At 39.2% G+C, this 26,816-nt stretch overlaps 1 protein-coding gene across 6 annotated transcripts in view; it reads left to right on the top strand.

The window, feature by feature from the left end:
• Positions 1-26,816, top strand: part of DGKB (diacylglycerol kinase beta) — a 690,527-nt gene that overhangs the window by 178,094 nt on the left and 485,617 nt on the right. For all 6 annotated transcript variants that reach the window (XM_062178201.1, XM_062178199.1, XM_062178197.1 and 3 more), the window contains 3 exons: positions 130-218; positions 301-417; positions 10,477-10,575. In XM_062178201.1, the coding sequence (XP_062034185.1) occupies positions 130-218; positions 301-417; positions 10,477-10,575 (305 nt within the window). The remainder of the gene's footprint in view (positions 1-129; positions 219-300; positions 418-10,476; positions 10,576-26,816) is intronic.

The raw sequence follows: 26,816 nt of genomic DNA, 5'->3' as shown, positions 1-26,816 counted from the left end.
GATGTGGCTGATTGGATTGATTAGGGAGCAGTGGATATGAAATGAGGTTCTGTTAATGTCATTCTTTTCTCATAAAATTGCAATCAGGACCCGGATTAGCTCTGAGTTTGTGTACCTGTTTCCTTTCAGTCTGCAAGTACACGGTCCACGAGCGCTGTGTGGCTCGAGCCCCGCCCTCCTGCATCAAGACTTACGTGAAATCCAAAAAGAACACGGATGTGAGTGTGGGGGCGTGCCTGTTTCCCCAGGGTGGCTATGGTGGGAGCCTCCTGCTGACCCCGTGCTGTGTTTCTTTTCCAGGTCATGCACCATTACTGGGTGGAAGGCAACTGCCCAACCAAATGTGATAAATGCCACAAAACGGTCAAATGCTACCAGGGTCTGACGGGGCTGCATTGTGTGTGGTGTCAGATCACCGTGAGTAGCAACAGAAATAAATCCCACAGTGCATCACTTTGAATGCTGTGTCTCCCACATCACTGCAGGCCCTGCTCGAAAGAGCTTCCTGAACCTTAGGATAAGTTAGCACAAACCTATGGAAGCTTCTTGGTCCATCTGGCTTCCAAGAATCAGAGTCACATTGGTCCTCATAGAATCCACACTCTCAGGGCTGATGACAATCTGAGATGCCATCGTCACACAGTTTTCAGACTGGGTTCCTTGGGACTCTGGAGGTACCAGGCAGCTACTAGAGGCCACAGCAGGGGGATGGCACTGAGTATAGGATACTGATTGGGTGGACCTCAGCTTTCCTTCTACCCTTCATCCCTATCTTGAGATTCTTTTGTCTTCAATAGTGTGAATATTCTTCTGTGAATATGTGAAATTTGCAAATAGTCTTCTGTGAGAGTCTTCTGTCTTAAATATTATAAATTGATTTATTCGCAAGATCCATGGGCTTAGAGGACGTATGAAAAATGTGGTCCAAATATTTAGTTGCACCGTGAAGCCACTAGGGTCAAAAACAGTTAAGCAAATTATCCTTGACCACATGGTTAGGTAGAAATGCAAATGAGTTTATGTTATAGGCTATTGGAGCGTCTGAGAAGCCATCGTTTCCCTGCTTCCCGATGTATTGTTGCTTTGTTCCTTCGGGTACATCACAGATGGGAGAACAAGAGACACGTGTAGATAGAAATGCTAGTTGCCAGTAGTATTGGCAGTTAAGAAAGAAGAGGTAAATTTGTCTTGGGAGACTTTGGGACCCATTGGTTTGGACGATTGTCAAAAGTGGCTTGAAGTAACTTTCAGACTCAGCTGTTATTTGCTTTGCTAGTGTTTTATGTTGGATGTCTGAAGATTCATTAGAACACACGTCATTGAAACCAGTTGTTTGGTAAATGTAGCACAAAAGCCTTTGTGGGACTGGACTTTTTTTTTTTTTTTTTCTAGCACAGTGTTTGAGTACTTCTGTTTCTGGGATAATGTGCTTGCTTTGGTCTGAATAAACAGTAATGGGCAGTTAAGCAAATGCATTCCCAATAGCACCCTCCACCATCCTACACCCAACACACCAGTAAAACAATTTTCTCAAGCACACATTCACATAGAATAATGGAAAATCAAATCTTGACTTATGTTTAAAAATACAATAAGTACTTTTTCTTAAATGAGCACAGGTTTTTCAGTTGTTTTCGACCACTGCTCAATTACACTTGAAATTTTCTCAATTATGAAGGACTATTTTTGAAGTGTTTGTTATAGTATAATATATATAAAATAATAAAATTTCTAACTGATTTAAATTGCACACATGAATTACTCAAAAAGAATTCTCAGCGTTCAACAAGAATAAAGCTATTTCATTTTGTTTTTCAGTTTTGAAGCACTTATGCATCTTTAAAATGTAGAGTTTTTTTTTTATTTAACTTCAAAAATGCATAGCTTTTGTTTCACATCTTTAGGAACTTGTTTCTTATATTTTATCCACACAATGCATCTGTTGCTAGGTATGCTTTAGCCTTAACGTAAACTGAAATTAGAGAATATCAGCATTTATGCATTATTTGTGTTTCTAATTATTGGTCCATTCTTTATAAACTTCACATATAATGTCTTAGGTTTACTGTTACCAATTTATTTCTCTTTTATTGTTTAAACAAAATCAGTGATTTTAAAGGGGTAATCACCTTGAACACTCAAAAAACCTGTCTTGCTGCCTCTCCCAATGAGATAACATGTAGAGCTTCTAGAATTTTCCTATTGTTTCTTTTGCTCCTTCCCCCATTGATTCTCCATGAAGCCTGCCTCCTGCCCTCCATTCTGTGGGGGCCACTGTCTTTGCAACTTCCTGTGGTTACTAGTCTCTTCCTGATCATCAAGGCATCTTGAAAGTTCTTTCTTTCCCTGCTATATATTCCATTTAGTTTTCCTAACTCTGTTTCTTTTTTTTTTTCTTTTTGACAGGCAGAGTGGACAGTGAGAGAGAGACAGAGACAGAGAGAAAGATCTTCCTTTGCCGTTGGTTCACCCTCCAATGGCCACTGCGGCCGGTGTGCTGCAGCCACCGCACTGCGCTGATCCAAAGCCAGGAGCCAGGTGCTTCTCCTGGTCTCCCACGCGGGTGCAGGGGCCAAGCTCTTGGGCCATCCTCCACTGCACCCCCCAGGCCACAGCAGAGAGCTGGATGGGTCCTTTTATCAGTGACTCCAAAAACTACAACTAGCCCTGCCTCTTAACAGTTGCACATGTTTCTTTGGTTTGATCTTGACTTTTGCCTTCCAAGGAATAGGCTGCCTTCTTTGACAAGAAAGAGGGGTCACCCTTCATAAAACACACATCAAAATCTAGAGAGTTTATTTTCCCATCCGTTAAAGCAATGAGTCCATAACAGTTTATTCCCATACTCAAGATCAGTGAACACCTGAGGATGACTTCACTTGACACCATGACAAACATGGCATAAACTGGAAATATCTTAAAACCCTGGAATGAAAAATAAACTAGGAAAAAAAATCCCAAGTTCCATTTAAGAAACCCAGCTAACTGGGGGGCTCTGAGGGGGTTAATGCAGAGTCGGAGAAAAAGCAAAACAAAAGAGGAATCAGGTCTGCCTCTTCCTCAGCCCCCTGATCCCTAAGGCGTTTGGCCAAGCTCAGCATTGTTCACAGATGTCCCATGAGCCTTTAGTTGTTGCAACAAGACTTGCACAATTAACAAAAATATGTCATCCCCAGAAAAAAAAATGTACTGCCTTCTCTTAAATGCCTTCAGCCTCTGTATAAATTTAGATTTTTAATTTTAAGCAACTGTAGGGACATGTGTATTAATTTATTGATTGTATTTAGCCTAGGCTAAACAGAACACATGAACCCAGTATCTTTATATAGGATTAGTGCATGTTTTTCTCTTAGGCCATTGTATGATCATGTTAATATCAACGGATGTGCTCTTGGTTAAAGACTATGCAGTGATTGCCTCTAAACAGCAGAACCTGTTTCGATCTGTCTTTCTAGTCTCCAGAGAGTGCCACTCATCTGACAAAGAGCTAGCAGAAGTCATGAGAGGTTTGAGCAGGCTGTGAGATGTCAGCAGGAGGGACGCCTTTGGGAGTGGATTCTGCAGGCCTTCAGTTGCACAGAAACTGTATGAAGCATGGCTTCACTTCAGGGTTTTTCTGAATGTCATTACTCCCATTTATATAGACCTTTTCAGTGGCTTGATTATTCTAAGTCAGATCAATCAGAATGTTAACATGGTCTCTGTCACATAATGGTTGTGTCATCTTGGGCCATGGATCTAATTACTTTTGGCCAGTCTGTTGATTTATAGAGTTAATGGTGCTCATGCTATAGGATTGTTGCAAGGATTAAATGGGAGAAAAGCATAGGACTTCACACGTAGTTAAGTTCTCAGTAAGAAACAGGGACACAACTGCTTGAGCCATGACTGCTGCCTCCCAAGGGTGTGCATTAGCAAAAAGCTAGAATCAGAAGCCTGATCTGTGGATTGCAATATGGGATACAGGTGTGTTAACCAACAGCTTGACCACTGGCCAAACCCCCAGTCAGTGTTTTACTGAAAATTTCAGAAACAGGCAAGAAGTCCTCAGTGGGGCTGGCATTGTGGCACAGTAGATTAAGCTGCTGTTTGGGATGCGAGCATCCCATATCAGAGCACCTGCTAGCACCTGCTTCTGCCCAACTCCCTGCTCATACACCTGGGAGAGCAGCAGATGATGACCCAAGCACTTGAAACCCCTGTCATTCACATGCGAGACACAGATGGGGTTCCTGGTTCCTGGTTTCAACCTGACTCAGAGCTGGCTGTTGTGGCCATTTGGGAAATGAACAAGCAGACAGAAGATCTCTCTCTCTCTCTCTCTCTCTCTTTCTTCCTCTCTCTCTCTCTCTCCTTCTTCTCCATCACTCTGCCTTTCAAATAAATAAAGAAAAGCCCATTAAAAAATTGTATAGTGACAATCAGGTGAAGTACCATGTAGGTTCACAAAACCAGCTCCCAATGCCCACAAGGTGCTCTGTGCATAGTCTTGAAAATTCTGTCTTACCTCTGGAAGGATCTAGGGTCATGGAACATGTGGACTAATACCTACACATCCTGGAAATATCTAGAATCATGTGCCCAGAATCCCACAAGATCCTAAGTCAGGCTGATTGATTCAGACTCACAGATATGATTTATAGTAGTAAACAGCAACAACGTCAACTGTCTCATCAGACACAGGGTCGTCATTCTCCCAGCCACTGGAAATAGAGTGAATTTCCCTTCCCTTGCCTTGCACCTTCATCTCATGTGGCACCTACTACTAAGCCTTGACATTCCCTCCCTGAAATACCTCTCTCCCATCTGAGTTTTTCCTCCACATTCACAGCCTCGTGCAAGCTCTTAGCACCCCTTGGCTAGAGTGGAGTCGGAATCTCTTGGCTTACCTCCCTAACAGAAGGTACTTTTCCTATGATACAGGCTGCGTTCCACCTCCAGAACCCTCTTCTGAAAATACTAGTTTGTTATCATATGCCTTCTTCAGCAACCCATAATAGCTCTGTGATAATAAATGCAGCCCTCAAAGTCTCCCCAACTTCAGCTTGGTTTTTAACTTCTCACAAATCAGACCAAGACCTAAGCACAGGATGCTAATTTAATAGTACTGTGGCTTTGTGCACCTGTTAGCCCCATGAGAAAGCTATCCACTGCCTCTTATTTTGCTAACCCCTTGCCCTTGAATGCATATGTCTTAACTCTCATCTATATCTAAGGGATAAGGTTAAGTCCCTTATCTTCCTTGATACAAGTACTTTGGTTTGTTTTGTTTTGGGATTTTTTTTTCCTTTCCTTCCACACTGAGAGGAAAGACTGAAATGAAATGCCCTCCATTGGTTTGGCATCTTCACACTTTCCTTGTGGACTTGGTCAGACTGCATTCTGCTCCAGCTGCAGCTCCACAACCCACATTTTATTTCCTGATCACCCAAAGAGCTCTGGCTGCAGTGCAGGCTCACAGGAATTCTTCAGTGGGTTCACTTGGATGTCACAGGCATCATTCTCCTGAAAGTGACATAGGGAATTTCAAACCTAGGTCCTATTTTAATTTTGTTTAAAAATATCCTGCAGTTAATGCTCAGATCTGCATCAGATAGGCAAGCAAGTTTAAACAAATGCTTAAGATAAAAATCTTCATACCTATTTTTCAGTTAGTACCTTGCACTTCTTGGTATTCTACCAGTTTTTGCCTTCATGTAGGTTATAAAGACAGAGTTTTTGAATGGAGTTTTACCTCCTTTTGTCAATCTAAGCAATCTAAAAAAATAGAAACAGAAAAAGTCTCTGCAGAACAGTAGAAAACTGTCTCCTAACCTTTAGGCCACCAGTTTTCTGTGCTTTGTATTTCAGTCCACAGAGCCAGGGAGTTTGTCTCCTTGTTCCTCTCTGGCATCTCTCGCTTGCCGGCTGCCATCCTTGGGATCCTGCTGCTTACACCTGTTCATTTCTGCCGGGAGCATTTCCTCGGCATCCTGTGCAGAGCTGTGCATCACTCCTGGTCAGATGAACCATCCACGGTCGGGCAGGGCTTCCCAGAATATGAGGATGATACATTTTGTGGGGACTAAGTTAAAGAATGCCTATTTTATAATATAAATTATTAACTAACTTTAGCATATAGGAAACCCCTTTGTACCAACATTGTAAACTCCTAATCGTAATGTTTAAGTGTCCAAAGCCACAGAAGAGTTTGTGCTTTGGCAAATGCTGGCATTTAGAAAGCAGCCTGAAATTGCAAAGTATGATTGTTAGGGCCAATAAAACGTGGCAACCACCAAATTTCTTCCTTCTATTCACGCCACTGAGTTTTTTTTGGAACACAGTGATTTAATGTTTCTTTTTTTTTTTTCACCCTCTAAGTTTGTATGAGAATTTATTTTCTGCTTTTCCTCTTTTTGGTTTGTAGATTCTACTATGTTCTTCTCTGACCAGTACCTCTACTTTTTTTTTTCAGCTCCATCCATGAATATGTAGACACACACATATGCACTTACACACTTCCTTTTTCTTCCTAACTTGAGACACCAGCTTCAAGCAAACATAGACCTGAGTCTCAATTAGGTGCCAGTGAGTGTTTCATACGCTCTGAAATTATTTCAAGTGTTTCATTCACCTCCAGGAAAAGCTTGGTTGGGATCACATGACATTCCTGGCTAAGAGGTTGAATCCCTCACAGCACAGGCGAATGTCTAAGCACATTTAAAGAATGATAATTTGAGGTTGTCTATAGGTTACTTTTAAAAAATACAAGGAAAACTGAGATCAAACTTTATTTTTATTTATTTGAGAGGGCAAGTGAGTGAGAGAGAAAGCAAGAGAGAAGAAGGGAGGATAGACAGACAGACAAAAGGACTGTTTCACTTCTCAAATGCCTGCAATGGCTGAGTTGAACTGGAAGTCAGGAACTCATCAGAGTCTCCCACGTGGGTGTCAGGGGCCAGGCTACTTGAGCCATCACAGAAAGTGACATTCAGAAACCAGAACTGGGGATTAAACCCAGTCACTCCAATATGAGATGTGGGTGTTTTAACCAACAGCGTAGCCACTGGCCAAACACATGCTCAATATCTTATTTAAAATTTCAAAAACAGGCAATAATTGCTTTTCCCTTGTGCACTGACTGGTTTTGTTTTTGTTTTCTCTTCAGAGGCAGGTTCATCAGTGCTTATGTTATTTGCATTCTCGGTGAGGATTCTCAGGTTTAGGTTTTCTCAAATTTGAGGTCTGGGTTGTCGTTGGGACAGCTGTCCACCTTCGGCATCTGACAGTGAGCAGGGCCCATCTGGATCTTTTGCTATATTCCTGCCAGGAAATGTCACCTTGACAAGCTACAATACCTTGTTAATGTGTACCATGTTCACACATGGCGATCAGTATCCCTATCTGACCCGTAGCAAAGCTCAACGAACTTTGAACCAGTGAACACTATACATAAGCATCAGGAAACAGCATATCACCAGAGGGCTAGCACAAATTTATCTGGCTTTTGAATTCTATAAAAATATGTATTGGGCTGATATTTATTTTTTATTAAAAGAATGGAAACTTTATTTTTACAGAAATTTTAGGTCACATCAAAGATGATGTTCACATTCACGCTCAATAGAGACCTGAGTGTTCGACGTATTTTGTTCTCTGAGCACTAGGATCACCTGTTAGACCTGTGATGTGTGCTTGACCCTCAGCTGTTAATCGATGGATGCTGCTAACATGATATCCTCAGCTTTGACACCCCTGGCCACAAATCATGTTAGGCACACAAATGTGTTGACCAGCTGACTCAGTCCACTCTGAATGAAACATAAGGCGTCCCTGCATCCCTGCATCCCTAGCAAATGCAGCCTTCCCAGTTAGGAGAATTTTCTTGCACAATGTGTCCATGTTTCACTGAGTCTAACATGGTAACCAACCCTCTTACAAACCTAGCTACATGATACATTTTGGCAGGGATGTCTCACAGATGCCCAGCAACACTCCGGGAGGTGGTGGGAGTGGTGAATGACCCGGAGAACCCACTTGGCTTTCATTTCGTTCTGTAGAAGCCAATGCTTTGTGTGAACCAACAGCCAGGAGCTGTACTTTGGAATTCTCAGCCTGACTATGAAGAGTTTGCATGATTGAGTCCTATTTTCTTCCTGCTGACTGGTGAAATAGCTCACATGCCAAAAAAAAAAAAAAAAAGTTTGCCTCTCAACTTGTTTTATTGTTGCCATTTCTCTTCTGCCTTGTAGCTCTCAAATCACAGGGGTGGAGATGTTGCTCACCTGTATCCTATCACTAGCAAATTCTTTGGAGCTCTTGGGATGGAGGTGGGCTGGAAACTGAGATCCTAGACTGAGCATCTGTGACCAGAACAAGCAGGACACTCGGTGCACTTCTGCACTGACCTTCACTCACACATGTGGCTTTGTCTTGTAGCCAAGACTAAAAATTCCTCGCTTTCTCCATCAGTATGCACACAGATTTCTTAGGCATTGCTATTTATGGATGGTCCATTGAATCTGCATTCTCAGTTTCACAATTGTGTGAGATCAAAGGCAAAAGCTTTTTCTCTGTGGCAACCATCCTGAGCTCTTGGATACCTAGTCTGCTATGGGCTTTCGTCCAGTTTTCACAGTATCTAGCACACTCAGTTCCCACGGCTGATACACAAGGTACCCTAGACAGCAGATTTCTTCTCTCGCTGTCATGGAGGTTAAAGGCAAGGTGACAGCAGTTCCACCTTCTCCGAGGCTTTGGGGAAGTACCCATTGTCTCTGCCTTGTTTCTAGAGGTTTCCAGAAACCCTTGGCATCGTAAGCTGTTAACTACATCCTTTCCTTCTCCACCTGTGTCATTGTGTGTCCTTCTGCCTCCTGTGTCTCTGTCTCTTTCCAAATTCTCCTCTTCTTATTAGGATGTTAAACTTTGAAATAGGACCCAGCCTAATCCCACATGACTGTGCCTCCATGTGAATACATCTACCAAACCCTATTTCCAGATATACACAAGTACCAGGAGTGAGGACGTTCCCATACCTTTTTGGGGGAAACCCAGTTCATTCTACAATGCTTAATCATCTATTATGTCAAAATCCAAATATCCAGGACCATGGTTGAGTCTAAGAAAATCGTTGATTAAGTCCAATAAACGAATAATGTATTTTACAATGAGTCACTGGTCTTATTTGGAGGAAACTATTAATTTTTATTTGCCCAGTGTTACTTTATTGAGTTCTGTCATACATGAGTATTCAGCCAGTCTTAACTCTCGACCAAGATCAGCAGTGCCTCATGAGAAGATTAAACCACCTTCTAGAAACAAGTTTATAAGCCACTGAGAGGCAGAGCTGTTCCTTACGGATTATTATACATAGAAATTTTGTGTCATGTAATGCAGACTAATAGGCTATAATTATAGTACCAGTGGCCTAACTCTTGGAGAGTTAGTGTAACAAATATATCAGATTCTAGGATTATGGAAATCACCCTCCCACGCTGTTATGTGGTCAATAGCAGATCAACACTCGCCAGATTCTTGTGCTTAGTTCTGCTATTTAACCCCTTGACAAGGTAAGTTTATTGTGGAAATTAATGTAGCCCAGGCTTTCACATGGGGTGGGTTTCAGTTCCAAACTGAAAACTGATGGACTCTGTTTTGTTTACAATATGACATTATTTTTTTTATTTTTAAATGCATGATTTTCTACAGTAAGAGTGGTTCATGTTAAATTGACAAGCAGAAAAGGAGACTGCAAAGCTTACATGCCTCTGAGCAAGAGTTATTTTATCAAATCTGTGAGATTCCAACAGAAACTGCCACCTCAATTTAGAAACACCACTCTTTAATACACTATGCTATAATGCTTTAATTTAAACTAATGACCAAGGTTGATAAAAAAAAAAACAAGTTTGGTTTCATATGTATTGAAAAACACATAGTATATTATATGATGATACAGGAACTTAATGTAGAGCTGATAAATACAATATAAAGTTAAAATTTTATCATCATAATCATCTTATTTTATTTATATCCTGCTCCTACTGAGAGGAATCTCGGGTTGCATTTACATATTGAATTACAAAGTTAAAGCTAATGATGGGATCAATTATGCCACATACTGAGCTGTGCACTTTGGAGTGACTTTGAGAAAACAGGAGGGTCAAAAAAAAAAAAAAAAAAAAAGCATCCACGGTGCAGTGTTTCAGGCAAACAGAATGCTGAAGTGGATAAGGATGTGAGTTTATTAAAGAAATCAGGGTTTTTCAACCCAAAATGTAAGTGCATTCTTAATACCAACGTTTCTGAGATATGAAGGATATGTAGGCTAGGTCGCAGAAGTTGCTACACAGTTTATTTAAGGTAGTGCTAGCAGGGCTCATGCAATGTGAATCCGTTTAGGATCCCATGTGTTTGTTCTCATAGCTCTCTTCATGGACTTTGAGTGTGTTTGCTGTATCTCCCTTTAAACATGGTCTGCCCCCTCTTTTCCAGCTGCATAACAAGTGCGCCTCTCACCTCAAACCCGAGTGTGACTGTGGACCGCTGAAGGACCATATTTTACCTCCCACAACAATCTGCCCGGTGGTGCTGGTGAGTGTCCCCTTCTCCTTCTGCCGTGACCCAGGGCCACTTAGGACCAAACTGCAGGCTATGCCACACAGCGCTGCCAGCACTAGCTTCTCAGTGATCCCAGCAGAACGGGGCAGAGCTGAACCACGTCACCACTGCCCGCCGTACTGCCTTGCTCCTCCTGGTCACAGCACACCTTCCTGCAAGGTGGGCCAGGGCTGGAGCTGACTCAGGCCGTATCACTGAGCCAAGCTGTATTTATGAGAAAGTGCGCAGGCAGGACACTTGTATATTTTACTTATTTTATAGATCCAGCTTCCCAGAATCATCGAGTTTTTCTTTGTGGCAATTTTGCTGGGGATGCAGATTATATATCTGCTGTGGTGAGGTCTCTCATCTAGACCAGAGGCAACCTAAAATGATGATACGGCCTTTGTGAAAAATATGCATTGCCATTAGCTGTTTTTAATTTTTTATTGAACAATCAATTTACCTGCAAAATAGGTACTCAACTCAATAACTACAGAAGTGAAAAATATATGAGTAATGTAACTCTGAAAAGCACAAACCTTGGTAAGGACAGAAACAAGTATTCAAAGACTATCTTCTTATTCCTGTTTCCGTTTAAAGCCTAAATTATCAATAAAGTGAAAGTTTTTATACAAAACTGTTTTTATGTCCATAATGTACTTTTCATTTGCCAAATCAACATGGAAAGAAATGCTTGGAACTTGATATGATAAAAATATTACATGTAAGACATGTTAGACAAATGCTTTTCTAAAGGTCAACCTAGAAATTAATCCAATCACTCAATTTTCACCCACTTGTGATTCATTTTGTAATTATCTGCAAAATACTAGTTGTATTTTAAATGCCTTTATTGAGCAAAATTGTTAAGAACTCTTCAAATCCTAAACCACAAAGATAGAGGGAAAGAAAATATATCTTGTATTGCTGAGGATAGCAATAGCTGATTCTAAATTTCCTTTCCTGAAATTTAAGATGCATTAAACATCCCACAATAAATACAATTAATTAAAAGTAAAGAGCACCATATTAAAATACATTTTAGGTTAATTTTGTGCCATTTTTATTCTTTCACAGTGTGGTCTTAAAGGGAAAGGACGTATAGAATTTCTACATTATTTATTCTTCTTTAAGGGTGTAGTGATTGTATGGTTTGCATGCATGGTTGATCTCAGATTTCACACTGAAAGGGAATCTACTTCATCATCTACTACCGCCCCACCTGTAGAAGGCTTTCCACTGTCAGCCAGCTGGGAGACTGCTTTCCTTGAGCCACATATGTCAATCATGATTCAGTTGTCACTTCTTTGAGAAAATCAGAGGTGGAGAACATGTGTTGCTTGAAAAATCTTTCTTTTAACAAGCTTGCCAACTCTTTGTTGCATTTAGGCACTTGATTCTGAAGATGTCAATTGTTTAAAATTCCTACAGTTTTAATTATTATTTGTACCTCAACATTTGCTATCTTGCCATTTCTGTGGTAATATCCACTCTCAAGTATTTGACAGGTTTCGACCGTTTCATCCTTCACACGTGCTTACCTCTCAGGGTCCTGTCTGTTTTTCTGGGTGGTTCCTCCAGCGTCTTTTCTGGTTTTACAATGTCAGCCTGCTCTCTGTCGGTGCATCGCTGGGTTCTAGTCCCAAGTATCAGAGCTGCCACACTCATTGTTCATCACATTAGGATCTTGTTTCTTTAGTTCATCCATTGTGTTAATTTATATTCAAGTCATCTTTCCATTCTGAATCCAAGCCCTGAAGAGATGCAACCTAGAGGCCCTATTGTATTATTAGTAATATAATTATAATTATGATAACTTGTATTTATTAAGAACCACAGTGTACCAGGAACTATATAAGGGTATTAATGAATGTATTCATTAGATAATATCAATTATTATGCTTGTGGCAAGTCTGCTGGCTGAAGGAAAGACAATAAAAAGCAAAAACAAGTCTTTACTTTTGTAGCGTTTATGTCCCAGTGAAGCAGATGATAAGCAGTACAATAAGCAATCTGTGTAGTACTTGGTTGTTTTGAAATGTGTGGATGGTCTAGGGGATGCAAGAAGCTGGAAGATATGGAACCTGTTACGCATCAGCCACCTAGGAGGCAGGGAGCTCCCTTGATTAAAGGAATGCAGGATGACTTCTTGGAAGTAAGGAAGATCCACCCATAGTTAAGAATTATTTCTATAGAACAAGACAGCCAGGTGGGATAACTACGGGAACCAGCAGAGGGAAGCTCTGTCTCTCTTCCTCTCGAGTAGACTGACATGATTTTAAAATATTTATATCATTTCTTATTTGAATTTCAAAACTTCTAACTTGGTACACAAGGCTCTTTACTGGATCAAGCCACCCAAGCTACACACAAGTCAAGGATGATTGAACTACTTATAATTCTCTAAATACACCTGTGTTCTCAAATATTCTGGGTCTTGGGAATGTTTATAAATCAGGCTGAATAACTTGACTTTAGATATTTACCTGCCTTACTAATAAATAAAGGATATATTTTTAAAGATTTATTTATTTGTTTGTTTGACAGTCAGAGTTACACAGAGAGAGAAGGAGAGGCAGAGAGAGAGACAGAGAGGTCTTCCATCCGCTGGTTCACTCCCCAGTTGGCCTCAACGGCTAGAGCTGCGTCTATCCGAATCCAGGAGCCAGGAGCTTCTTCTGGTCTTCCATGCAGGTGCAGGGACCCAAAGACTTGGGCCATCTTGTACTGCTTTCCCAGGCCATAGCAGAGAGCTGGATCGGAAGTGGAGCAGCCAGGACTGGAACTGGTACCCATATGGGATGCTAGCACTGCAGGCAGTGGCTTTACCTGCTATGCCACAGTACTGGCCTCATATAAAGGACTTTATAATCATTGAGTAAATGCAGTGACTATTATATCCATTACCTATTTAACACTCATACTTTGAACAAACTAATAAAGTTGTACTGCCCACAGAAGGACCTAGTGTCCTCCAATTGGTAGGCTGTGAACCTTTTCAATATGTGATCTCTCATTAATGTCCCAGGAATAATTCCACACTGTATTATTTGATGTAGAGTTTTAGCCTTTTGCTTAAAGAAAACCAGTATTACTCACAAAATATTTGATTTTTTTCATTTTTTAATACCATTTCCTTCTTGAAAAAAAATTTGCCCCACTATTTTTGTGCTAAGGTTCTCTACGAAAAGCAAGATTAGTGTAAGTTCAGTCATTGGGAACGCCATTTATATTATCTCCATCACATTCTAGAAAATATAAAAGACAGAACTTAGGATATTGAGTTTTTTTGAGATTTTCCTTTAGTCTTTGACTGTGTGGTCAAAGATTGGTTATTTCATGACCGTGGATCCCTAATTCTGGGTTGATGCTAATCTCTCCTTGCATCATGACAAACCTCAGGTCAAAATCCACAACTAAAGCCTTCTGATGTTTGGAACATCTTTTCAGGTGTCATTCAAAAAAAGGCCCCTGGGGCGGGTATTGTGGCACAGTCGGTTAAGCTGCTGCTTGGATGTCTGCCTACCATATTAGAGTGTTGGTTCTAGTCCTGGCTATTACTTTTACAGATCCAGGTTCCTCGTAATGCACTTAGGGAGGCAGCAGATATGGCCCAAATGCTTGGGCCCCCGCCAAGCCATGTGGGAGACATGGGTGGATTGCCTGGCGCCTGGCTTTGATACAGCCAAGACCTGGCTGTTGTGGACATTAGGAGAGTGAATCAGCAACTGCAAAAAAATTCTCTCTCTCTCTTACTCTTTCCCACCCCCCATTTATTGTCCTTCAAATAGATGAAAATAAAATTTTAAAAAATTATACCACCCTCTCAGCTTTCTCATTTCTAACACTTGTTCTTTACTTTAAGGAAATAATTCCGTAGCAATAGCTCACTTGTAATGGAAATTGCCAGGATAAACATTTTTACTGACTGGATGGCAGCCATTTTCTAAATGTGCACTGTGAGTGACTACCACAGATAATTGATCTCAGTGGTGGTTATTGCCATAATAAATGGGTGAAAACTCATTACTCAGTAATTAAACTACCTTAATTGTAAGATAAATGCTATATGATAAATTAAAAAAAAAACAGATTGCATTTTAAGTATTTTTCTCTTTTCTTTTGGAGTGGGAGTTGTCATTGGCATCTATCATACTAAAGGAGTAGTATCAAAAGCCGCCATTGGGGGTTGAGATGTGAGTTAAGACTCAAGATTCCCACATCCCACACAGAATTACTTGAATTCAATACTCAGCTCTGATTCCTGCTCCAGCCTCTTGCTAATGCAAACCTTAGAAGGCAGCAATAATGGCTCAATATCTGGGTTCCCACCACTACCTGAGAGGTCTGGATTGAGTTCTTGCTTCCAGATTCATTTCAGCCTAGCCTCAGCCATTACTGGCATTTGAGGAGTGAACCAGCAGATAGAAATGCTCTGTGTCTCTGTCTCTCTTGCTCTCAGATAAATAAAATCTTTAAAATTTCTATTGCTTAAAATTCATTCAAGATGGGATTTGCATCAGGATTCCTCTGTAGAGTGAGCATTTAGCCTAGTGCTCCAGATACTCACAGCCTACTTTAGAGTGACTGGCTTTGATTCCTCACCCCAAACCCACGTGAACGTGACTGGCTTTGATCCCTAGGCCAGCTCCTGACTCCAGCTCCCTGCTGATGAATACTCTGAAAGGTATAGGTGATGTCTCAAGTAATTGGGTTCCTACCACCCATAGGGGAGACCAAAATCTATTCCATTTGTGGTCATTGTGGGCATTTGGTGTGTGAACCAGCAGATGAGTGTTTCTTTCCTCTCTTTCTCCCTCTCTCTCTCTCTGTCAAACCTTTATATGTAGATGTATACATATATATGTATGTATGTGTATATATCTACATATATATATATATATACATGTATGTGCATAGATATGACTGAGTTTAGGCACTTATAATATTTTCCTTGCAAATTTTTCCATTGAAGTGTATTGCAACCATAAGCCATTTGCCATCATCTGGAGGAGGATTCATAACTGTTTAGAAATGTCGATACCTTCCAAGACTTCATCTATCTCCAGACAAATGGAGAATAAATACTATTTTTGTGCAACTCTTTTGTGAGCACTCTAGATAAATAATGTCTTTTTTTAAAAAAAATATTTATTTATTTTACTTGAAAGTCAGAGTTACACACAGAGAGAAGGAGAGACAAAGAGAGAAAGGTCTTCCATCCACTGGTTCACTCACCAATTGGCTGCATCAGCTGGAGCTGCGCCAATCCAAAGCCAGGAGTTTCTTCCAGATTTCTCATGCGAGTGCAGGGGCCCAAGGGCTTGGGCCATCTTCTACTGCTTTCCCAGGCAATAGCAGAGAGCTGGATAGGAAGTGAAGCAGCCGGAACTCAAACCGGCACCCGTATGGGATGCTGGCACTGCAGGCGGCAGCTTTACCCACGATGCCACAGCGCTGGCCCCAAGATAAATAATTTCTAAAGACACCACCAATTCTTCTCAAATGATACTCAAAACAGATGACTGATTTTACTAGAATTCATTAAGAAATGCATTCTTGGTTCTTGCCTCAATCACACCCATGAAATCTTTGCTGTCCAATCTCAAAGGAAATGACATCACAAAAATCTTTAATATCTCATATGGAATGTGGCCTGATGAACATATAAGCCACCCATTCATCTGCGTTTCAAATTTTCTATCTAACCCAAGACAGACTGTCTGTGTTATTTTAGGCCCCTAGAGTTTCATTTAATTGAATTAAGCATAATTTCTGTGTCATTGGCTTGCTTTGAAAGGTATTTTTAAACAATAATCTGATGAAACCTCTATTGTAACCAAAAAGAATCTATATTATAAATGTTTTCCATTACTTTTTAGAAATTCATCCCAACTCTGATTATCAAGGTTTATTACTTTTTATGACTTATGGGTCATTGCTGTCATGTTTTATTTTCTGAATGTAGGAAGCTTAGAACAAATTTATGCACACCTCTGATTATGATGTTGGGTTATAATGGTGTCTATTTGTGTGTGCAAATCTTAACTAAGTCACTATCTTATCCATCAATTTCTCTTTGCTATAATAACCCTAGTTAGTAATTTTTAAGTTATTTTTGACAGTACATAAATTTATGAGGTCACAGAAAAAAACAGAATAGTCTGCATAGGATCCCTTCAATCCTTAGAGTGATTGCAGAGGAAAGTATGCATTTATCAACTTCTTTAGAATTGTTATCCTCAGCATTGGGTAATTTTTTTGATGATAAAGTAAGTTGGCTCTGTAGTAGTACACATGCTTTTATAATGACTCTTCAGTGAAGAGACTTTTATCCAGTTAATTCTGACATCATCAACTAAAGAAGACTTAAGATGTCTCATGAGAAAATCACGTTTTTATTTCTTCATTATTTTGTAAACTGTATTTATGCGTCTTTGAACTGAAACATAGCAGTTATGCCCACTTGTGAGGTACAGTGTGTCATTTTGATGCATATATATAGTGTGCGATGATCAAAGGGTAATTAGCATGTCCATCACTTAAACACATCACTTCTTTGTCCTGGGACATTTCAAAATCCTCTCTTCCAGCTATTCTGAAGTATATAGGAGGGTTTTTTTGTTTGTTTGTTTGTTTGTTTTGTTTTGTTTTTTAGTGGGAGGTAAAATACCAAGGTTTATTAGGGAAGGGACATCCGTAAGGCAGATGGGCACCTCTCCAAACAGAGCCTGAGAGACTGGGGGGGCGGGGGCGGCGGGAAGGAGCGAGGTTACATGTTTGAGTGGAGAGATTACACCTGACCAGGCCAGGCGGGCGACTCAGCAGAGAGGCAGAGGGCTGAGCGCACAGTCCAGTTGAGGCTGGGGGTTTTTAAGGAGATGGGTCTTGCTTCCCCACCTCTGCTTACAGGAGGTTCTTGCTAATCAACCCACTGTGCTATGGAATGCTAGTATCTGTTCGTTATATCTGATTAAATTTTGCACCATTCACCAATCTCTCTGTATCCCTCCTTTTCCCTACCTACCGAGTCTCTGATAACCACAGTTCTAATCTTTGACTGTATGAGAGCAACTATTTTAGCTTCCTCATTTGAGTGAGAACATACAGTAAATCACATTTTAAATTTAATTTTTGGTGGGTCAAAGGAACCAGAAAATCATGAAGTCACTCCTATTATATTCAATGTAATGATTTAATTTAATTTTCTCTGTATAAAATAATTCATTTACAATTTGTCTTAAAACAATATTTTCGTTCTCTAACAAAGAGGACATCTAGTATTTTTTTCTGTTTTAACATCAGTATTTTAAAGTTAGTAAATTAAAAGTGGAGCTATTTAGTGTTATTTTGCAGTTATTAAAATTGAAGTTATACTATAGATAAGTAACACTGTTCCTATAGCAATTGTTGTTACTATGCCTTTAAGGTATCTTTATGATCATTACTGATAGTTACTGTAAATTATTTTTATATTCCATGACTGCAGTGCTAGATTCTTTGCTTTAACTTCCATCTCTTTTTCATGTCTTTCTCCCTCCTCCCCTCTGACATTTTTCTTTCCTTCCCTATCCCTTCCCTTCCTTTCTTCCAAGTGACTTGTGTCTAAAATATAAAAGTTTAATTTATACAAAACAGTGATAAACAATCCAAAGCTCTAAACAAATATAAGACCTACAATCATAGGATAGATGATCAGCATCATCACTCATCATGAAGATGTATATTAAAATATCAGCAGCAAACAGCACCTACCCACCAGAATAATGAAGGTAATTACAAAGGCCAAGCTTTGTTAAGAAGCAATCGGATTCTCTGTTTCTGTATACATTGTAGATGGGAGACTGAATCGATTCATCCACTTTCGATCACAGTTCAGCAGTCTTCTATGTGTGTCCTGGCGTTTCCACTGCATTTTTATATGACACAAGTTATTAACATTTTATCCCTCTGAACTTCATTTGTAAAATGGAACATAAGGAATTAATTTATGAAAATGCGCTAGAACTGCGCATTCTATGTAGTACATGCTCAATCAATACCACTAATATTACTGTAATTATAGGTATTATGCAAGAATTTAAAAGTGAGTCTTAAATAACTATTCACCATTAAATAAAAACACGTTAAGTAATACAAAAAGAAAAATGTTAAAAATCTGTAACAGTTTCATACACAGAATCACTGTTAATATACAAATAGGATCATGATTAAAATTACTCTCTTGATTTTTATATTTTTGTCACTTTTGTAATTAAACTGACTATGTCACTTGGAATTCTGTTTTAACAATTAGGCTATGCATTTAAGTCTTCTATATTTCCATAGACTATAGGACAGAACGTAGTGGCAGCATCTCATTGAAGGGCCTTTTCATAGTTTAGTTGAAAGAACATTTGTATCCATCATCTTCCCGATTCAGTATATTGTTATTGTAAGTAACACCTTAGGGAACATCTTTATAGAAAATGCTTATTCTTTTACCAATGGTGCAAAGTGCCATGTTTTCTGTATTGTGTTATTTTATTCCACAAATGCATCATATTGCAGGCTTTTTTTCCTCTTAATTCTGTACCACATATCCACTTCCAAATCAGAAGCAGTGATTTGCTAAACAGAAAATCTGTTTGAGAGTAAATGAGTAATTCTTTAAGCATGTAAAATTAATTTTGTGATTATTTTGTGTCATTTTTAAACAAATGTACTGCCGATTTAGAAGTAATATGCGTTAGCAGGAGGTGATACCTTGTGAAACAAGAATGAGTCTATCACCACTACCCTTGGGACCAAATGCGGTGTGTTCTTCCTGGAATTCTTCCTCTTGTGACTATATCCTATTAAGCTTTAAGAATAGAGTTAATACAAATACCAACACGATAAATAATCAAGCTTGTTAGCTCACAAAGAGGAAGCAGAACAATTTGGAAAATATAAATTCTAAAAATTGTCTTTCCATCTGATTCCAATTGCCCCAATTCTACCTCTCTCTCCTCTCTCTTCACTCTAACTCTGAGAACTTGGCCAAGGCGTGGTGTTGCTGAAGCAGCCATCTACGTAGCCCCACTTGTAACACCCTCAGAGAGCCATATGTCCCATTAGCTGCTCCTCTTCTTCTCATCCTGCCTGCTCTCCCACAATTTAAAAAATCCTACTAAATTATGCATTGTAAATATGGTGATTGCGTCTTAAATAGCATGGAGTGTGCGACTTCTTTCCTCGGAGCATGTGTTTCTGTACGCCTTGGCGATGTCAGAGGTCTGTTAAGGAGTGGAGCCTGGTGTCTCTCTCCCATGGTCCCCGCACCAGGACACCTTCCTGGTTCTTCTGTCGCTTATCCCTAACCAGGGAGTCTTCACGATGCGAGACATCAGCCAGTGCACGCAGGGAGCGAGGCGCTTGGGAAATCTGGATGTTGAATTCTCTGCCAGGTTACTTCCCAGCCTGGTTTTGGAACAAGCGTGGAGGGCGGGGAAGAGGTGTGAACGCTTGACTGAGGTTGTGTCTCTCTGTACTGAGCTCTGCGTTTCAGGTTACGTGCTTTTGGCTGCTCTGCCTTCTTTTCCATTTACCTCTTTAACTTTAACCACAGTTACTGAAGTTATCTGTAAAGTATGTCAAAGTTTGCAGAAAAGTGGAGCGAAGTTTATTTTAGGACCTAATTTTCAAAATCCATGCATTTTTTTTTTTCATAATACACATGTTCTACCAACTTTTTCAAGGCCTCACTATTTTGTTAAAATCCTTTATGTAACCTACCAAAGGTTGGTACCTAGGTAATTTTTTTTTTTTCATGGATAGAGTAGGGATAAAGCACATTGTCAGTGCTCAATAAATGTTTCATCAGTGTCATTACTTAATATTCATCTAATTAATATTCATTATAGGTCAATTCATAATTGTCATCATAGTAATGATAGGCAAAAGGGATCTCATTTTTTTCACATATTTTGAAAATCCAACTCAGACTCAATTTCAAGGTGTTCTTCATAAAGGGTCACTGCTTTTTTATTTAGCTTTTGAGTGGATAGAATGAAACTCTGATTCAAATTCTTGTGGGGAACATATTAAGCATTAGTGTGGTATAATGTTTATGAAATGCAATATGCCTAATTTGGTAGGGGTATTCTTCATATCCATATGGTTTGAAACGATATAGCAAAAGAAAAAGACTCTACATCTCTAAGAGGTGATCACATCATCCACACTGGTGGAATCATTTATTTGTTACCCTGTCTCAGCTTGGCTGATTGGTTTCAGCAAAACCCTTTGTTAAGCTGACTTAGAGTACTTTATATGAAAAATGTATATTTTTAAACAAGGGTTAGTCTAGAAGAAAAGTAATGTTGTATGGCCAATTAGGTTTTATACAGCCTAAATTAATAGGTTAGGGTTCTATTTTTAGGAATTTATTATTTCTTTTCATTTTTAAAATTTTTTTGGAAAGGCAGAGTTGGGAGGGAGAGAGAGAGAGAGAGAACTTCCATCTGCTAGTTCACTCCCCAAATGACTGCAGGAGCTGGGATTGGGCCAGACTCAGGCTAGGAGCCTAAAACTCCATCCAGGTCTCCCATGTAGATGGCAGGGACCCAAGTACTTGGGCCATATTCTGCTGTTTTCCAGGCACATTAGCAGGGAGCTGGATCAGAAACATCTGGGACCTGATACAGTGCTTATATGGGATGTCTGAATCACAGATACATGTTTAGCACTCTATGCCAGGATGCCGAGCCCAGGGAGTTTATTTTTTTTTTCTAAATATAGTTGTAAATATATTCCTATAAGTTGCTTTGATATTTCCACTTAAAATAGCTGTACTCAGGACAATTATGATTGTTTTATGAGGAAACAATACTCATGCCACGTTTAGCTATGTGGCAGTTTATAGACAAGCCAAAACAAAAAGCTGATCCTAAGGCATTAATTGGAAGTTTGTCTATCTAAAACATGAAACCATATATGGAAATTTTCTAAAGAGGGATTAAAATATCAAAAGCTAACAATTTTGAATTGGACTCAAGCAAAACATTGTCATATAGGGCTCTGATTTGAACGTGAGTCTGTGAGATTCTATACTAGTGAATTATTTAGGTTATTTTGCAAGTTATTGCCAACAATTTTTCAGGGAGCGTGTATAAATGTACACTAATCAGCAAAATAAAAATGTAGTAAGTATGAGCCCAAATGAAATTAGAGCTTAAAAATCCATGTCTCAATACCCTAAAATGTTAACAGAGGTAATTTACAAAGTTTTCTGAAGTTTCTTAGTTAACCTTAGCAATAAGAAAAAAAAATATGATTTTGATATTTTTAACTTAAAGGAAATATTTTATTGTTATTCAAACCTGAGATTAATGTCTTCTATATAATATTGGGAACTACTTCTTAACAAGATTGCTATAGTCAGAATGGTAGGGCTTGTTTCCCTTGGTTTTGCTTTTTTATATCAAAGGTCAAGGTTGACTGATAGCTCATGGTTAGAGTGTGTTTTTGTGTGAAAAGTAGAGCTGTTGTATAGAGAAAATAGCAATTCTACAACTAAAACACATGGGAGAAGCAGGGCTGCTAAATGTTAGGCAGCCACCACACGTGAAGATTCATTGCATGAGACTAAAGAAAACGTCAAGTAGCAATCGTCTTCCATTGTGAAGAATAACAAAGGAAGCATCTAATTTAGAATATACTCATTTGAAAGAAATGCTCTTACACTAAGAAGGGATCTGGAAAAAAATAAGCTGCATAGTAGAAACTAAAAACTATCAGCATCAGACTAGGCCAAAATCAACATCGAGAGCTAGGAATCTGTCAGCTGAGGAGGAGGAGTGAGAAAATATCCTGGGCCCTCGCTGTGGGGCCACCTGGAGTGCCAGCATCCCATTGTCCAGACTGCACCCTGCTAATGTGCCTGGAAAAGCAGCAGAAGATGGCCCAAGCCCTTGGGCCCCTGGGCCCCATGTGGGAGACCCAGAAGAAGCTCCTGGCTCCTGGCTTCAGCCTGTTCCAGTCCCGGTCTTTGCAGCCATTTGGGGAGTGAACCATCAGACAGAAGCTCTCACTCTCTCTGTCTTCTCTCTTTGTTAACTCCAACTTTCAAATAAAAAAAAAAAATAAATCTTAAAAAAAAAACCTCCTACAGTGCATAGAAAGTGTACCAAATGGAATGAGATTATATTATCTCCAACCAAAAACAAGTAAGTAAAATTGAAGTACTCTACTAAGTCTTAAATATGCTGAGGAAAATCAAGTTGAATTAAAAAAAAAAAAAGCCCTACATCTCTGCAGATTAATTCATTTGCTTGGTGCAGTACCCATGCAATGTTTTTCACTTGACTGAATGATTCCAGGGTTTCCCAAGAAGAATAAATGTGCATGAACATGGTATAATTATAAAATTCTGAGGAGGAGGAGAAATAAGGGAATATCTATTCTAAAAAACTATAAAAATCGTTTTAAGTTATTAAAGTTACAGTGATCAAAATAATGCAGTTAGTGGCTCTAGAAGATATTGAGAAATGATAGAAATTCTAAAGAGATATTGTACTGCATGTATTAATGTAGTATATGAAAACAGTACAAATCACAGGTGGTGGAGCATCGGTGGTGTTGAGATCATCGTATAATCACATGAAAAATGAAAATAAGATCAGTTCTACACTGTGCATATTCAAAAATAAACCAAACTTGAATTAAAAGTTTAATTTTTGCTTAGACAAGATTTTTTTGTCTTTTTCTTAAAAGAGGAGAGATATAAGAAAAATGTTGACAGATCTAAACTACCAAATATTTTGTTTTAATGGTTTTAAATTAAAGTCATGAATCAAGGTAAAGATAAATGTGTTAGCTAAAAAAGTCCCTGTTTTGTATAACCAATGCAAATAGCTAAGAAATAATAGAAACAAAAACCTTATAAGAAATCAAGAAATAATAAACAATGAAACTGAGTTTCTCTATCCTTTTTGACTAATATTTAGAAAACTATTATACCCAGTATTGGCAATGCTGTGTCCAATTGGTGAGACTAAATTGCCACAAGTTGTGGCTGAATAGCTGTCAGACAGCTAATCTAGACAAATATCTAGATCTAAGAGCATTAGAGTAGAGGAAATGCTTTAGCTCATTCCCACGTCCTAATTTATAAATGTTGAATACAACCAAAGCGAAACTTTCTCAACTGCCCCTGGACATTCAAGGATAAATTCCCCTTGCCAAGGTAGCCTGTGGTTTTAATGATTACTGCTGAAAGGGTGGTGATCATAAAGTATTTATGTACATGCTTTCCTCTGTTTGACTATAAAATATAGCTTGTCTCTTCTCAACTTTTACTTGCAACCTGCAGAAGAATTAATTCATATATGATATCAATTTTGTGTGTAGTGATTGCTGAATCATTCCTGGTTTTTTTTTTTTTTTTTCCTAGTTGAACTTGCATTTACCTTATGTAGAGCAAGGACAGTTCCATTGCCATCTGATGTACGCATGACATTGGCACTTGAAATCTGTTGCTAAGATTTCTCAAGAGCATTGCCTATTGGGACTAATACATCAAGGAAATCCGAATCCTGGAGGAATACACCTGCATACCTAGCATCATATTCTTGATGACATTACTCTTGTTTCACCCACAAGGATTGCCACGTGATTTCCTTTTGTTACCATTCCCTGATCCTGGAGTCCTCAGCATCTTCATTCTTACAGTACCTTTCATTCTAGTATTTCCTGCCTTCTGTCTATTGGAAGTCCCCATTTTTCTCCTTTTTTGGGACTTGTCACAATATTTAATGATGTATGGATTCCCAAATTTACAATAAGAAAAACTCAGACAAGGTGTCAGCCAACTTGCTAGTGTAAGTTGGCATCATGGTTTGGGTGCAGCAGCCCAGTTTCCCTTCCACTCTTCTCGGTGTGTAGTAGAACACAGTCCAGCAGAAGTCTTTCTGTTTCTGTGCAAGGTCATGTCCCATATTTGCACACGGAGCAGAGTCCTGACTGCCTCTTTACATCACCATAAATGTATACGGGTGTGTAGAGACGCTACAGATTCCTCTCTGACTTCCTCCTCAACCCATTTTAGTCTAACTTTTGACCATAAAATGTATCTGTAATTACTCTTGCCGCCTTTACTAAATCCAGTTAGCCTAGGTTCCCAAGAGGCAAAGCAGAAAATGGAAATTTAGCTTCATCTGATTTATGGACGAAGGAAAGCTTTGTTGGAAAAAAAATCTTTGGAGGAGGGGAAGAAACAGAAGGATAGGACAAGCTCCAAAAAATGCACTGTTCGTATGGAAATTAGTCATGGCTTGGACCCGGAGGGCTTCAAGGCAAAAATCATGGTCATAGGGTTTCCCTGAAGGTGAAGGGGCTGGCCATTCCTAACCTGTGTCTGCCCATCGGTAGCGGTGTCATCTTCCAATTCTGAATCCCCTGCAGTGTTGGACACTGTCCAAAATGTTCTCTCTATTCTCTAGCACTCATCCAGTGATTTCTACTTGTTTTTTTTTTTCAACCACTGTAGCCATATTTGGTCAATATTACTACATTCCTAGTTTTGCATCCATTCTTAAATATATATATGACTGCCAGCGCCGTGGCTCACTAGGCTAATTCTCCCCCTGTGGCGCCGGCACCCCGGGTTCTTGTCCTGGTCAGGGCACCGGATTCTGTCCCAGTCTCTCCTCTTCCAGTCCAGCTCTCTGCTGTGGCCCGGGAGTGCAGTGGAGGATGGCCCAAGTCCTTGAGCCCTGCACCCCATGGGAGACCAGGATAAACACCTGGCTCCTGGCTTCAGATCAGCGCAGTGCGCTGGCCGTAGCGGCCATTGGGGGGTGAATCAACAGAAAAGGAAGACCTTTCTCTCTGTTTCTCTCTCTCACTGTCCATTCTGCCTGACTTCCATTTTAGACGCCATTCTCTCCTGTTATGCTCTTTATAAATTATCTTGTCTAAGCCCTTGGCCACAACCTCCATTTTTGAACATTTCTAGGAGAGCTAGATGCAGTACTCAGTCCTCCAGTGGCCTCAAGTGCTACATAGCAGGAACTGGCCTTAGAGGGTTGCTTGTGGGACTGTTCTTCCTACTCCTTCTACTGCATCACCATTGCTTCTATCACCCCAGTCTTTATCTCTCGTGCCTACTTATATTTTGAGGTACAGACTTGCTCAACAAACCCTTGCTGTGTGAATGGATAAGGTCTCATTTGGTCTGTTTACTCCCATCGGTCATCATTATTTTTTTCCTGAGTCAAGAAGAACATATATCAGGGAGTGATACAAATATCAAATAAAAGTTAAACTCAATGTGGGACATGCAGTCATAATTTTTAAGTCGTTTGTTTAATTGTTTCCAGCTAATAAAATTGAATTTCAGTTGTGTGATACTAAGGCGATATTAGAGTGTCTAGTTAGCATTGTGCTCCATTTCTAGATGACTCTGGAAGCATTTCATACTTATTATTAAATATTGAATAGCTTGTGATGTTCTTGTAGTTATATAAACTATCCAATAGATGGTACTGTGAAATGCCTTAAGTGTAAAGAATGGTATTGCTGGTAAAAATCTTAAAGGAAAAATTCTCAGAGTTCTGGGGAGAATCAGATAATTTGCTCCAGCTATTAAACTGTATATAAAAACCTGGTTTTAAAGTATGGCTTAAACAATAAAATCTTTCATGTAGAATACCATTATTATTAACCCAGAAAATAAAATTATGTCTATTGCAACAAGGAACTTTAAGAATATTCATATTATGTTGTGTAGAATTTTTTGTGATGTTTTAGTGGTAACTATCGTTATATAATGTGATATTTTAATGACTCAAATACAGTATTTTGAAGAAGAAACTATAGCTGTCTCTCTTAATTACTGAAATAAAAAAACACACTTTGATATTTAAAAAGAAACAATCTCCATGTTTGTTTAGTAAGGGTGTTCTCATTGCTTCCCTATGTATTCATTTAAACCAAGAGCAGTCTAATATCTGAATGGAACATTGTACCAGAATATACCAGAATGGGAGTGGGACACACATTGAGAACATTCAACAATACGTTAACATAATGTTGTTAAAAGTTATTGACAAAGAAGAGAAATAATTTAAAAATAGGCAGAATTTGCTCTTGAAGAGCATATAAAAATAATCATTTGTCACTAAGACTTAATTTATGTTAGTGCTCATCCAAAATTTTCCATGATGGAGTGGTCCATTGTGAGACCAAAGACCCAGTTGCAACTAAAGAGT

Source organism: Lepus europaeus, chromosome 20 (assembly GCF_033115175.1).
Source record: "Lepus europaeus isolate LE1 chromosome 20, mLepTim1.pri, whole genome shotgun sequence".
NCBI classification, from domain to species: domain Eukaryota; kingdom Metazoa; phylum Chordata; class Mammalia; order Lagomorpha; family Leporidae; genus Lepus; species Lepus europaeus.
The sequence above is the reverse complement of the archived record's forward strand: the minus strand, read 5'-3'. Positions and strand labels throughout refer to the sequence as shown.